The sequence below is a fragment of the Lipophrys pholis genome, assembly GCF_963383615.2.
Source record: "Lipophrys pholis genome assembly, chromosome: 18".
In the NCBI taxonomy this organism is placed as follows: domain Eukaryota; kingdom Metazoa; phylum Chordata; class Actinopteri; order Blenniiformes; family Blenniidae; genus Lipophrys; species Lipophrys pholis.
In genome coordinates this window covers 13,654,232-13,668,950 of record NC_137646.1, presented here as the reverse complement: position 1 = coordinate 13,668,950, position 14,719 = coordinate 13,654,232, and the positions used below count along the sequence as shown (strand labels likewise).

The 14,719-nt window shown below is 45.5% G+C and overlaps 1 protein-coding gene across 1 annotated transcript; it reads right to left on the bottom strand.

Annotated features, from left to right (window-relative positions):
• Positions 1 to 228: 228 nt before the first annotated feature.
• On the bottom strand, positions 229 to 14,319 carry dtx4a (deltex 4, E3 ubiquitin ligase a). Its single transcript, XM_080485857.1, has 9 exons — positions 14,146 to 14,319; positions 13,668 to 13,882; positions 11,438 to 12,620; positions 3,680 to 3,741; positions 3,377 to 3,538; positions 3,042 to 3,103; positions 2,206 to 2,526; positions 2,005 to 2,094; positions 229 to 1,917 (listed from the first exon to the last, which is right to left on the bottom strand). The coding sequence occupies exons 2-9, from the start codon at positions 13,873 to 13,875 to the stop codon at positions 1,687 to 1,689; spliced, it is 2,319 nt and encodes a 772-aa protein (XP_080341983.1). The 5' UTR covers positions 13,876 to 13,882; positions 14,146 to 14,319; the 3' UTR covers positions 229 to 1,686.
• Between the last annotated feature and the right edge of the window lie 400 nt (positions 14,320 to 14,719).

Below are 14,719 nucleotides of genomic sequence, written 5' to 3'. Positions count from 1 at the left end.
TAACTACATCGTTGTCTGTGTGTCCGCTGCTGCAGTATAAATGCGCTCTTTTTTAGCAGATGAGGTGTTGTCACACGAAACAGTGCATCCGCACGTCCATATATTTGTGCTCTTTCCAATTTGTTATAGATTCAACATCTTGGGACGTATTGGGATATGTTTTCATTGATATGTGATAAATAGATATAATAGACAATAATTTATAGTAAGGTTCCATTATCTCCTTGAGTCTTAGAAAAACATTTAATGCAAATTTGTGCACATAAAACACATACATACAGTACAGTGCATACATAAAGTCTCATAAAGTATAAATGCTTTGAATGTTGGCCTATGTCAGCACATACTGTCGTGTATCTCCTCTGACGTACCTCATGTTAAATCGGAACTGCTTTGGCCACAATGGGACCCACGTCGATCGCCTCTTGCACCTGCTCGTGGCTGAAAATGAACAAACGGATTTCTAGCAGTGTGATTAGAGCGTTTGAGGCTGGTGTGTTGGTGTGTCCCACACAAAAGTACAGTAGCTACAAGCCGTCTGTTTCCGTCACATACTAAGTAGAAAGCTCTGTGCAAATCTGAGCTCAGGCAGGAGGTCCAATCCTAGCTTTTTGGGAATTTACTCCTCCTGTGCAGGGGGATAATATAATCCATTGTGAGTTCCCCTCCGTCAGCCTTAATGCAAATACCAGAAGACATAGAAAGCTAATAAATGCACCCATCCTCTGCGGGCCAGACCATTAAGGAATGTCACTTTATGAGCTTATCAAATACAAAATACTGCAACTGATTGTTTTAAATACGGGGGGGGAGGGGGCATATAAATGGCGTATAAAGTGTTGAGCAAACTCTCGCAGCTTATCTAAACTTCATGTCTCAGTCTCTCAAGCAACGTCCATAAAACAATGCAATGAGATGCACCATAGAAAACAAAATGTAAAGTCAACATATATAAAAAACATGGATAAATGGAAACAATATCATATAATTATATATCAAGTATTCAGAATATACAAGAATACGATTTAAAACTCAAACCTAAATAGGAATGTAGTTCTGGAAAGGTACCACTAGAGGTCAGCAAATATCCATGCTCAGATATCCAGTTATACACTTTGAAGGTTTCACCCGCAGTGAAAAGTTGTTTCTGCATGTGTACTAACACAAAAAAAAAAAAAAACCATGAAAACATTTCTCCTCAGTTTAACTTACTCCCAGTCCCACATAGCAGCAGGAGAGGTAAACACTTCATCAGCTCGGGAGAAATTCACTTTGTTTACATTCTTGATATGAAGTCTCACAGTATAAATGACAGATTTTTTTTTGTTGTTTTGTTTTCTTCTTTGAACTAGCAATGACTCATATGTGCACAGTGGTCTCAAATGTCTCACCGGATAACATCTGCAATCTTTTCACCGCGAGGAAACAAAAGGATTCCCCACGTATCCAAACTGACTCATGCAGTCATCAGACAAACTAATCTCAGCACACGGGCCGAAACTGTTTCTGAAACGTTTCTACGGGGCCCGTATCTTCACTTTTTTCTTCATGTTCGGTGTCAAAGTTCTCTCAGTTTATTTGAACATTGTAAGGGAATGCATCTGGCTGTGCAGTTGTTTCCCAGAATTGCATGTTCACTGTCTGCAGCCTGGTTTCTTGTGTCTTCTGTGCGTTGAACGTCTCTGCTCAGTCTCTGGGTAGACACTCCTCCTCCGTGATGCCCTGAGCCTTCAGCTCCTCCAGAACGTTGTCCAAGTGGCTGGGGTCGGGGTAGCCGTGGCCCGTGAGGTTGGAACCGAACTCAGTCTTGTGGTGCACCTCGTTCCAGATCACCGTGTCGGATTCCCCGGTAGTGCTGGACGTACCCACGGAAAAGATTAGCCTGCGGTCCCAGGCGACCAGAAGCAGCCTCAAAATCTGAAGGAGGGGTTAAGAATGCAGACAATTCAATTGATGTTCATGATACTACTCAATAAAAAAAAGAAAGAAATGCTCCTTATTTACCTTGCGCCCCTTTTCACTGTCGGGGAGGTAGCAGTGTCGGGGGAACCCACGTGCCGTGAAGGGTTTGCCTGGGTTTGGGTGTTCTGGGCCCTAAAAGCACACAAACAGCACACATTGTCTCTCCATCCAAAACATAATATTGACATTACTCTATTGACAATGTTAGTGCCCGTGTCAGAATGACTGCCGTCCACACTGTACCTGGATGCCCGGGGGGATGTTGTAGATGATCCGGATGGTTTTGCAGTCGGGGTGGCCAGGCAGCGAGTGGGGGATAACGTGGTACTCCATCTTGCCAGGGGGCTGATTGCCGGTCTTGACTCCGTAAATAGTCTTGCAGGTGGGGCACTGCAGGCTGCCGTCCTTGTTGCCGTTGTTGTACATGGCGACGAGGCACTGGAGGTGGTACTGGTGACCACACTGTGCCAGGCGGCCCACAGACTCAGCCCGGGAGATGCCACCCACGCCAGGGCCCTTGTAGCCCGATGGTCCCGCCAGGGCCTCCATGCAGATGGTGCAATCCTGAAATGGGAAGACCTTTATTATCTAAATGTTTTTTCTTGCTTTTTGGTTTGTCTATAGAGACCAACCACCTGAACTGAGCTGAATGCAAAAGGGCAACATCCATTCTTCTGACTCAAAAAGTACAATAGATAGCATTTCTTCATTCAAACATATTAAAAACAGCTGATGTTGGCAAACAAACCAACAACCCCTGACCTGATCAGTATTGCAATACACCTTAGTACCAGCAGATGGTATATTATATCCAGAACAGATGGATTTCTAGTGTCATGTGGAGAAGAGTCAGGCTCAGCAAATGGCTCAGGCTTCAGACTGATTTCTCATAGCAGCATGCGGCTAATGGGCAGGATTGAGGTCAGGCCGGACCCTAGAGTGACTCACACACCCCACCTGAGACATAATACTGACCCTGAACTAAGCTGGTATTGGCATTACTGATGAAAAAAACAGCAAAGAAAAACTATTGTGACCAAAGCTATTCTTTCTACGCAATCTAAACAAGATCAATTCACCTCTTCTGGCGGGTTGCGGACTTTCTGAAGGTAGCGCTTCACCACTTCCTCTGGGGTTTTACCTGATGGAAGGAAACACGACATTTCATGATCAGATTATGAGACTTAAGCACATCTAATGACCCACCGACAAGCGCAGGTTATACGAGTTTTCTATTTAAAGTGCATTTTACACTTTGTTAAAAAAAAAAGTAAAAATCACGTGAACTCATTAAGATTCAGACAAAACTGTCCAATGGATAAAGTTGAGCTTGATAACTGTTACCATGAGTCAACAGCACATCCTAATTATTCCTAAATTGCTCTCGTTGGAGGCGTCAGGATAGGAGACACACCTTTCCGGGCTTGTTTCTTTGTGGTCTTGCGACAGCAGTGACCCAGGCCGGGCACAGGCTTGATGTCGCTCTTACTGACAGGTGGAGGATGAAGCACCAGTTTGGGAGGCCGGGTCAGGCAGACAGGAAGTCCCGCTGCGCTCATCAGGATCCCCGTAATACCTGATGACAGACAGCAGAGGGAGCAAGTGAGACCAACATGTTAAAGATGTTGTTTACTCTGGCATGGTGAGCTCCAGATCCAGAGAATTATCAACTATTATCTATTAAAGCTAATAACAAGGAATGGGGTTGTATGTGTACCTGCCAGGGCAGGATGCACGGGGCTCGATCCGTTCAGATTCTTCACTGGAACTGTTGGCACACTGAAACACAAGAAAACAAACGGGTATCAGTGTACGAATCGCCAGAAACTCTGAAAGCACACGTGCGAGGAGCGGGCTGGGTCACGCCTGCCTAAAGCGGAGGGGGTCAAGAATCTGTCAAGTCACCTGTTGACAGGTGGGATTACACGCAGCTGTTGGTAGCATATGCTGGTTTCCAGATTAGTCCGTGTCAGCGGGTTAAGGAGATTTTGCCGAGTCATGCGAAGAAACGAAGGGACGTTGCTCATCACATCTTGACATACTGTCCCATTACTGCCAAATACGGTTGAGCCAATCTTTGTGACATGTGACGTTGGGTCACGTTTCTCCAGGTACTCAATTTTGCTCGCACGGTCCAAATTCATGCGCACCAGGCAAATGCGGTGATTCTAATTTGTCCGGAGGGGATAATGTGAGTGTGAAGTTGTTGATCCGTGTTTTGTGACTTGTCCAGGATGTAACATGGCCTCACCCAGAGTCAGCTGGGATCATCTGCAGCCCCTACAACCCTTTGTTAATGAATATGTAATAGACCAGGGGTGTCAAACACATTTTAGTTTATCTCGAGTGGGCCAAACCACTAAAATAGAGCCATAGAAACCTTTAAATGGAAACTTTTTCTTTGTTGTGGCGCGGAGTATTTATGATGACTATTGAAGAGTCCTACAAACTCAATATAAAATCTATTTCTAATGAAACCTTCTGGTGGTGAGATACGGTGAAATGTCCAAAAGACTTTGCAGTACGCATGTTTTTACAAACACGGCTTTGAGGCTTATGCTGGTTTGTTATCTTTCATGGCAGAATCTCTGATATCTCAGCTCGGGACTCAGTGTTGTGTTTTGTCCAAAACTCTTAAGACAATTGTTTTAAAAAAAAAAAAAAAAAAAAAAAAGAAGAATTTTCCTTCTCTGGAGCCTCTTGCGGGCTGGTTCGGGCCCACAAGCCTTATGTTTGCAATAGGATGAGTTCCGCTCATGTCAAGACTGATTAGAAATAAATGTATACACCAAACAAGCAGCCATAATAACTTTAAGAGTGTAATTTGATGAAGAAAATGCTCAAATCTGCCGAGCGAAGCCACTTGGCTTGAGTCGTCGCTTCGCAATAAGAGGTGAAGCAGCGTTCAGACCCACAGAACCGCTCGTCACCACCGCAACAACTTTACATTGGGTATCTGTACAGTCAGAGGTGGGTACTTACGGTCTGCCCATTTTAATAACGGTCATCTTTCCGGTTTGAAGACAACAGATACGAGTCACAAAAATAATCCACCGGTTGCGGTATCAGTGCCTCTGGTGGCCCCCTCTCGCTCTCCTGCTCCTTCAGTTAGTAAGTCAGGATCTCCGTCCTCCCCGGCTTGTGTGCCAGTGTCACGTCTGCTTCCTCATTTATAGAGCTAATCCACTTGTTTCCATCTGTTGACTGCGGTCCGGCTGTAGGCTAGAGGTGGGTTCCGCCAGGGATTACCTGTCACACTGCCAGGCTGCCATAGGGCTAATAAACACTCGCACACACTCAGTAGCACAACAGGTGTGTCGACGTTACTCCACGCTGATGCGTTATGAATGGGAATCTTGATACTTGGAGAACCGTAAACATTCAACCATGTAAAGAGGCCTACATGAAAACAACCAGGGTGCTTTAAGATCTTCAAATAGTTGTTTCTTTTTAACAATACTTAGTTCAATTTCTACCAGTTGGATTAGTTGGCTTCTTAATGATGCCACCTTCTGCATTCATATTCTACCTTTAGTATGAGTGAATAATATAAACAGATGTAAAAACTAATGTATCCTACATGTCCACAAGTAGAGTTCTCAACTATAAAATGAAAAGCAGTCTTGAATTGGTTTTATACCGGTGGCACTTTGGACGGGGGTGTCAAACATGAGGCCAGTTGGGCCAAAACTGACCGACAAGAGGCTCCAATCTGGGAACCAAATCAACAAGCAAATTGTACAAATTTCAAGGAAAACTTTTTTTTTTTTTTTCAAACAAGTTTCTTTAAGCGTAGTGGATAAAACGCAACACTGAGACCTGAGCTGAGAGATCAGTGATGCTGCCATGAAAGATAGAGAACTAGAATGAACCTCAAAGTGGTTCTGTCAGGGTGAATTAGTGAAAACATGCTATAGGAGACATTTCACTGTATTTCGCACCAGAAAGTTGAATTAAAATTGGCTTTCTGTTGACATTGTAGTCATTTTCCATAGTAATTTTGGGGTTTATGTGAAAATCGAGACATTTTCATCATGTATACTCTGAGTCACAACAAGTCAAAGTTTAAATCTAAAGGTTATTATTTCACAGGTCCCGCCCGCTCAAGATGAAATTGAGCTGTATGTGGCCCCTGAACTAAAATGTGTTTGACTTGGGAGGAGACCTCACTTAAGTATCTTTTTTACAACCTCGAATGAACCCGTGATGGAAGACGCCACTGATAAGTATCAGAAGCTGAGGTTTGCATGTTGAAATGACGTTCTGAACACAGCCTATTATTGGTTTCTGCCTGAAAATGATAATCTGCGTAGTCTCCACTTTCATTTGGTGTGGTTTGTGTGTGCGGCCGAAAGCGTTAGAGGCTCCTGAAATAGATGACATGGATTTTTGCTGCTGGGCAATTAATTTGAGTTGTGATAGAACATTTTCAAATGTTTTATATGTTCTTATAGGTTCTCCTATTTCATTTGACGTTTAAATAACTATGTTTTTATGTGGTTGATGCGCCGTTGTGCCCGAGCTTTTCGTATTTCCAGGGGGTAGAATTCAAGCTTTTGTGGAAAAGAACCATAAATGTCTCTTCAAATTGATTGGCACATTATTTCACAGCCGGTCGGGGCTTCTTCATGCATGATAAGAATAAAAACGTTAACAAAAGCACAAAAGCGGCTTCATTGTCTGCGAGAGGGAAAGCTTACAGTCATTAGCAACGCTCTTCCGCTCTGGGATGAATTTCAGATGTTGTCCTTAGGGTAAGAAATAAATATTATTAAAGGCAAACAGAATTATTCATAAGAAATCCTTTGTCCTCTTAAGATCTTTCGTTAAAAATATGAGCGGCAAATGGGGGTTTTCTAAAGAATAATAAATGAGAGGTGACACACATTGAGAAGTTTATATCCAGTAAACAGGCTGTGTTGAGTCCGGGAAAGCTAAATAGAAATGTTCACATTTATAACAATAAAGTTTCTTATATTGAAACTTTCTGTGCGGTTTGTTTTGTTCCACATCAACAACACGGCTCCCTCCGTAAACAGATGATGTAATGAAACTTCCCAGTTAATCAAGGCCGCGCTGTTCAGTTCCTGTACCGATCAATCCGGTCACACTGTGCCGTGTCACCATGTTTACCAACTATCAAGGTGTTCTCGTGGTATTACGTGTTTCCCGTGTGCTTCAAAGTAAAAAAAAAGAAATCAGCACTGAGTGGACCTGGAAAGGCGTGTCAGGCAGGGCAATGTGAGCAATATGATGAGAAGATTAAAACAGGTTGTGGGGGCAGAGAAAGGAAACAAGAGGAGAAGAGGAGTGTCGGCCGGTCACGTTTCTCTGATCCCGGCTAAGCTTGTGGCATTAGGGCCGCCTCCATCTGGAGCGCTGGATGATGGCAGCCCGCAAGCTGCCGCGTATGGCACAGCGTGCAGGTGTAAGCTCACACCTATGAATGAAGCCCGGTTAAAAAAAAAAAAAAAAAAACTAACGCTGAAAACTCTGATCGGGGTCAGGAGGGAAAAGAAGCCGCCGCGTGGAGAGGATGACACCTGGCGCCGCAGCGAGAGGGGGAAGGACCCCAACAGGTGTGGAAGGCCCGAAGGCGCGGCTCGTCACTGGTAATCTGTGACGTTGGGGAACCTTCAAGACTTTAACACTCCTCTCGGAAACCATCTGCTGCGCTTCACCGCCGCCGGAATCTCAAAGCAACAAGCGAAACGTGAGCGTTGCGCTCACAAACGCAACGGAGTCTTTGAAAAAAGCTCCGTCTACAGTGCTGCGAGAAGACAATCACAATATGAGCAACAGACGCTTGCTTGCGCGCAGGCTGGGACCCACCACATCCAATATTATGTTCACAGCCGCGCAGATTCCAAACACAACATGCGTCTTCCAGTCACACCTCCAGACCCTGTGTGCATTAAACGTTTAGCGTTTCAGGTTTACGCGGCAACGTTTTCAAAACTATGTCCGTTTACACGGAAACGCTGGAAACGGTGTAGCTTTGGTGTCGGGCCACTAGTTGGTGCTGTTGTTTGTTTTTGTGATGAAACCACACACACACACACACACACACACACACACACACACACACACACACACACACTGTAGAGAAGAATACGCTACAGACATGAACAATGGCGAGAAGACAGACGTCCGTATGGGCAGACGACCCAGGAGAACAGGGACAGGGAGTCATGACACTGAAACTCCGCCATTGTTGTTGTTGTTCATCTACTCGCGCACGTGCAGAAGAACTATTTATTTATTTGCGCAACCATCTCCACCAGACCTGGGAAACACAAGGCCTTTAGCTCTGCCTGACCGGCCCTCCGAGTGTCACTGCAAACTCCTGAATCAAAATAACTTTGCTGTATTTATTGGTTTTACCACGTCTAAAATAGCCACATTCTTCACGTCAACGGACATTAGTACATTACTGGTTGTGTCTTGCATACTTTACCTCACAAATGTAGTGTTTCACAGTGGAAAAAGAATGAAAAATAGAGTTCTTATTTACTAATTTACTGAACTTGAAATGTATTCAAACGTAATCATCACTTCCGGACAAAGGCTGGGAAAGAAAAAGTGACACAGAGCAACAGTGGCTCATAAGAACAACCGCTTTATATCAACAGATTATATCTCGGCTCTCAATAGTCTTCCAAATATATCATATGGCCCTTTGAGAAAACCAGCTGCCCGCCCCTGATCTACACAGAGACCGCACTGAAAAGGATTTGACCCATGCCAAGATTTAAAATCAAATTTTTAGACATGATCGATGATCCGGCTTGTTTTAAAACTTTATATTATCTAAGCGTTTTCACTTGAAATCGCAGAAGAGTCATCAATTAACCTCAAACGCGTGTATCTGAAGTGGAGGAAAGTACCCAGAGAAAAGCCCACGTACAGAAAGAACATGAAGTTCACCAAGGTGAGAGTACGAACCACTGAACCACGATCTACCGCTTCATTTACATATACTTTACAAAAACACTTCAGCTGCTCCGCAAGCTTCAGAAGAGTCTTTCCTTGAGCGCCTCGGTGAAAACCACGGGTGAATTTAGAGATCGGGCAGTGAAATCTCAAGCTGACGGGATCAGACATCCTCCTGACCTGTGACATCGACGGATTTACCACAACAGCAGGCGCAGCCATCTGCCGCGCAAAAGACCACTCTCACCTTGACGTCTCACCTGACAGCTCACCTGATGCGGAATGCTCGTCATTACAGAAATATCAAGCTGGGCGTTAATCTGAGGATTAGATCTTGTTCAACTGTTCTTTCATGAAGGTTTTTTTTTCTTTAGCGAGTGCAAGGATTCAGAAAAGTTGGGTTTTAAAGCTGAGTTTAGGTCACGTGGATGATACTCCCCAGCATGTGCTCATGTTTCAGTGTGTGGTCGCTGGAACACCGGCTGAGCGTGAGGAGATCTGCTTCTCCTCGGCATACGCTCGAATAATGTGGCAGTAATTCCATTATCAGAGTCATCTATTGTAACGAGACCTAATGAAAATGATGAACATGGGTCAAAACAAAGAGTATAACTATATTATAGATTCCAGAATATAAAAAATAATTAAATAAAGGATAGTAACAGGTCTCCAGAGTGATGCAGACTAAACCAGAAACCAATATTAGCATCTAATCTAAAACAGGTGGGCGCCCTTGGCCAAGCCAAGTGGAGCAATTTTCATCCTGCTATTATCTTTTCTTTTATTATTATTATTATTATTATTATTATTATTATTATTATTATTATTATTACTATTATTATTACTATAAATTTGCATATCAAAAAGACTCTCCCGGTTAAAAATCCTATGTGATCTGGACCTGGACCAGGAGTCGTCACCTATTATCAAAAACTTCATCTCAAACCTCCACAGACAAGTTTAGCAACCAGCGCCCCCTGGCGACAGCAGCTGGACACTGCACCTGAACGCCTCAGGATTGGTCAGACGCTCAGACTTTGCATGACAACAAGTTAGGATTTTCTTACAACCTCTTGTTTGACCACTTTATAAAATATTTTTGCTCCGGTACATACTACTCTAACACATTGTTATTACCAGGTTAATAACGTGGAGCCCATTCCCTACTTACAACATCACAAAAAAACACTCTTTAGGATGCAAACATTGTGCACTCATTTTCTTTTTTTTAAAGTTCACATATTATTTTTGAAGTAAAGTCACAAAAAGTGTGAAGAAAAAAAACAAACAATCTAAGCTCAACCGTGCAACTAATATATTTCAAGCGTCTGACAGAACTGGAGCACCTCAGACATGCTTCACAGGCCTCCATTCGTTTTGTGAAGTACGAAATATTTCTTCTTCCATGTTGCAGGGGACTCAATAACGTTATCCAGATTACCAGTAAAACCTGCTCTGCTAAACAAGCACACGGCTGCTGCTACGGTTAGGACTTTTTTCAGTCATGGAAGCGCCTTTTTAACACTTGAACTCTTTTCTCAAGCAGACACACGGATGACACACAAAAGTCCCATTTTGGTATTTGATTTTAGCTGCAGCTTTCTTTTTCCTCTCGAGCTTTTTGTTCAGCACATTATTATAAAGGGGACTTAGTGACTCACACTCGCAGCTGTTTAGGTTATCGTCACAAGTTGGACTCGCACAGGACAACAAACCACATATTGTTTACATCAAAGTTATATTCTTGGTATATTTAGAAGTTACTGCGTAAAGGTTTTTTTTTTTTGCTTTTGACCTTCCATTTATTTATTAAACACCAAAGACTGACTGAATCTTAAATTTCTGAATTTGCATTCGTGAGTGAGAGTTTGTACGGATTACCACCGTTAAGGGTCTGCATGACAAATATGTGGAATGTGCCCGCGAGAGCTTGTTTGGTATGAATGCCCTTCATTGTTTTAGCACGGCAATGAACAAACCCTGTGCACTTTTGTCACAAGGATTAAAGGCTCCAAAATGCTAATGAGCGGTGATGTCAGTCGCTGTGTAAAGAGGGCTCCAAATGGGGAGGAATTTCCAGACCGACTGGCAGCCCAGTGGTGAAGTAGTTGGTATTCTCAGGGTTTAGAGGTTAAAGGGGACGTCCTGTGCAAGCGTCCTCCGGTTTCCTCCCACAGTCCAGGAATGTGTGTTTTTGGGATTAATGTGGTGAGGCTCAATTGTAAAGATTCACCTGCGCATAAAATGTGAACGTGAACCACCAGGCTACGCCGTCCGCCCAAAAAGGCTGACGTGAGTTCACTAAACAATGAAGTGCATCGTTTTGGAACTCCGACCACGTTTACAATTAAACCATCAGAATTTCAAGAGTTTGCTCTCGTGGTTTTGTGCACCATGTGATGTGACAATATTATGAAAAGGTTTGCTTGTCGGTAGCAAAGAAGAAATGTTTGATGTGAGGAAATTATAGAGCAAGACGTGTTTAAGGTTCTTTATGTGCATGTTCTGCACACAGTGCTGCAACAGAACTAGTTCTACTCACCCAGAGGCAATAAGGGCACGAGACTGAGCCATGGCGATGCGCTGCAGTGCAGGACGGCTCAGCCCAGCGAGGCTGGACCGCGGCGGCAGGGGGGCCGCGCAGGCGGCAGCACCGGATGAAGACACTGGACCCAGGACGCGGGCCGAAGGCGAGGGCGTGCAGGTGGACGCGGCCGTGGAGATAAGAGGCGGGCCCGGAGCGGGCGCCGCGGGCGCCGGGCAGGAGACGGACAGAGAGGAGGAGGCGGAGGGGTGAGGGGGAGAGGTGGCGACTGATGAGGGCGTGGTGGAGGGTGGCGGAGGGGGAGGCGGGGGAGGCGGGAGGGGAGGCGGCGGGGGCCGGTTGGACGAGATGGAGAGGGCAGCGGTGGCTGACCCGAGAAGGGAAAGAGAGTGAGCGTAGCCTCCCCCATAACCGAGACTGGTACCGCCAATACCACTGGAACCAACAATACCCATGCCCCCTCCAGGCCCCATCCCCCCCACACTGAAACCACCCGTCGCCCCAACGATGGACGTCCTGTGTGGGGAAAGTGACCTCGACAGGGACGGAGGCCTGGGGAGGGTGAGTGAATAAGACCCCCCTGGGATGGGGAGGCTGCTGAGTTTGGGACTGGGCGGCTTAGTCTGTGGAGGTCTTCGACCGAGGGTGTGTGCAGTGGACATGGCGCCCGCTTTGACACTCAGCACTAACATACATTGTTGGCAAGCGCAGGGCTGTCCCAGTGAGGTGATGGCCGAAGCGGGCAGCGCCCCGCTGGGGTAAGCGCTCCCGTTCCCCGTGCCACTGCTGCTCATCCGGATCCCCATGCCTACTCCAGACACATCCACCCCAAGAAGTCCTCCGTGTCCGGGCATGGACATGGGTCCCCAGGCATGGTGGGACTTGGGTAAGGGTCCGGACACCAGCGGGTAGGCCAGGTCGGAGCGGCGCTGGATGCGTCGGCAGCGCTGCGTCTGCCCGTTTATTTGGGTCATGCTTTCAAAGTCGATGAGGTAGCAGAAACCCAGCGGCGCCAGGTCCAGCCAGGGCTGCTGACGATCGCGCGCTGCCTGGATGGCGATGCCCACCTCAGTGTCGTACGCCGTCCAACTGCCGGCGTCGTTTTCCCACTCCCACAACCAGCCCTGGCCCGGTGCCGACGTGGGGTCGTAGAAGCTGCGTCGCACCGGTCGAAGGGTACCTGAGGCAGGAGTCACAATATAAACAATCGGATTCCTGCACAAACTTCTCCTGGTACACAAGTAATGAAAAGACCAAGTTTGGTGCACAGGTTGAGAGTAACTCCCAAACACTTCCACGGTGCCGGACGATGAGAGGTAGTTACAAGAGGAGGTAAGTGACTGAGCAATCATTTGCTCCCGACAAGAAGATTACAACCCTAACAAATTCAACATGTCTCTGTTTGCTTGCTAAGAATTTGGGCAAACAGGTTGCCCCTGGTAACAGCACACTGTGTTCTGATTTGTGATTGGCTGGCAGCTTTGATCCGACCCAAAGCTGGCTGTGTGTTTGCTTTTGCCTGGGTGTCCAGAGAAACTCCACAGACTCTTCGTACTGTAAAGCCTCCACTTAGCAAAATGAGGTATGGAGGAGTCGTGCAGCGACTCGTATTGAAAGCTCTTAGACACGCACAACCCATTTGACAAAAACACTTTTTTTTTTTTTTTTTTTAACCTGTGACAATAACAACAAAAACAGGATAAAGCTTGACATTTCTCAACACACACATTTTTTGGTGCAAAAAGAATGGACATAAAAGAAAAATATAGATATTCTTTTCCACTGGTATTCTGACTGGGTTGGCCTAAAAAAACACCTCTTAAAGCAACCAATTCTGAGACAAAGACCGTAATGTTAGGGTAGAGTAGTGTGTTCAGTGTTGACTGGACCCTTAAGCTGCTATTATGGCACATATCTCAACAAAGTGTAGCTACATATATCACATACCTCACTGTCATTATTAAGTAGACAGAAACAGACAGTCTGCACTTGGACATTTAAAATGCAAATCATGCAACAGATGATCCATATCCTTCAGTCTGCAGTGAAACACTCCCATCACAGTCATTAACTCCTGCAGGAGAATCATGACAAGGGTCTGTAAAGATATATATATACACATGAACAATAAAAAAAAAAAAAGGAGAAAAAAAAAAAAGGCCTCCATGCACCTCAGGCCCGGCTGCACGGTTACATCCTCCATCCATGTGTCCAGTGTTTTTCTTACCTGTGTCCTGTCGGAACTGGTGCATGGAATGCAAGTCGATGATGTAGGGCGAGAGGCGAGAGTCCACCTGGCCGAGGACGACACTAGCGGAGCGCGGGTCGCTCCGGATGACTGCCTCGATGTGATGACAGACAGCCGGGCTGTAGGGCCGCCAGCGTCCGTGCTCGTTCAGCCATTCCCATACCACTACGGCGGATGCTAATAACATCCTACCCCTGCAAGAGCCGAGAGAAGGGAAAAAAATAATAAAAATGTTGACAACATCGAGGGGTTCATATGAGGGATGTGACGAGCATGTTTGAGATACCCCGCTGCTGCTCCGCCGTGCATCCCTGCGCACAGCGGCGCTGCATCCATCTTGGACAGTTTGCAACCCAGATGTGTGTGTGTGTGTGTGTGCGTGTGTGTGTGTGTGTTTTTTTTTCTATCTTTAGATGTAAGTATGTATTTTCGCGATGACAGCACATGCAAACCGTACCTTCCATGTTTGTAGTTTCGGATGTGCTGCAATTAATAGATCCTTTCTCTATTTGGGTGGAATCGCACGGCGGAGACGCGGAGCGTTTTCGGGGCGCAACAAAACCTCGCAGGATGGTTGCATTTTACTCCCTATGCAGATGAGTGACGTCTGCTGAAATCATTTCTCAGGCACAGTCAAGTTTGGGTGAGAGGAGGATAATAAAAAAAAAAAAAAAAAAATGCGAGTTGGATCGGATCGGATGCTCACGGTGGTGCGGCAGATCGCTGAAATGGGTTACTGTGACAAGACTGTGCGCTTTAATCGTGTAACGCAAAGGCGCGTTGGAAGAGGAGGGGGGGAAAAACAACAACAAGACAGTATTGACTATATGACATGGAGACATGACGAGTAAAAATCACCTGAATATTCAAGCTCGGATCCGCTGTCTTCTGTCGAATCACTGCTTTATGAAACAGTTTGAGAGCTTTATCCGTCTGTCAGCGACACAATGTCACTAGTGTTGCCATAAAGTCCAGCATTTTGGGTTGAAAAATAATTTTAAAATTTGTGTAATATTCTAATTATAAGAGGA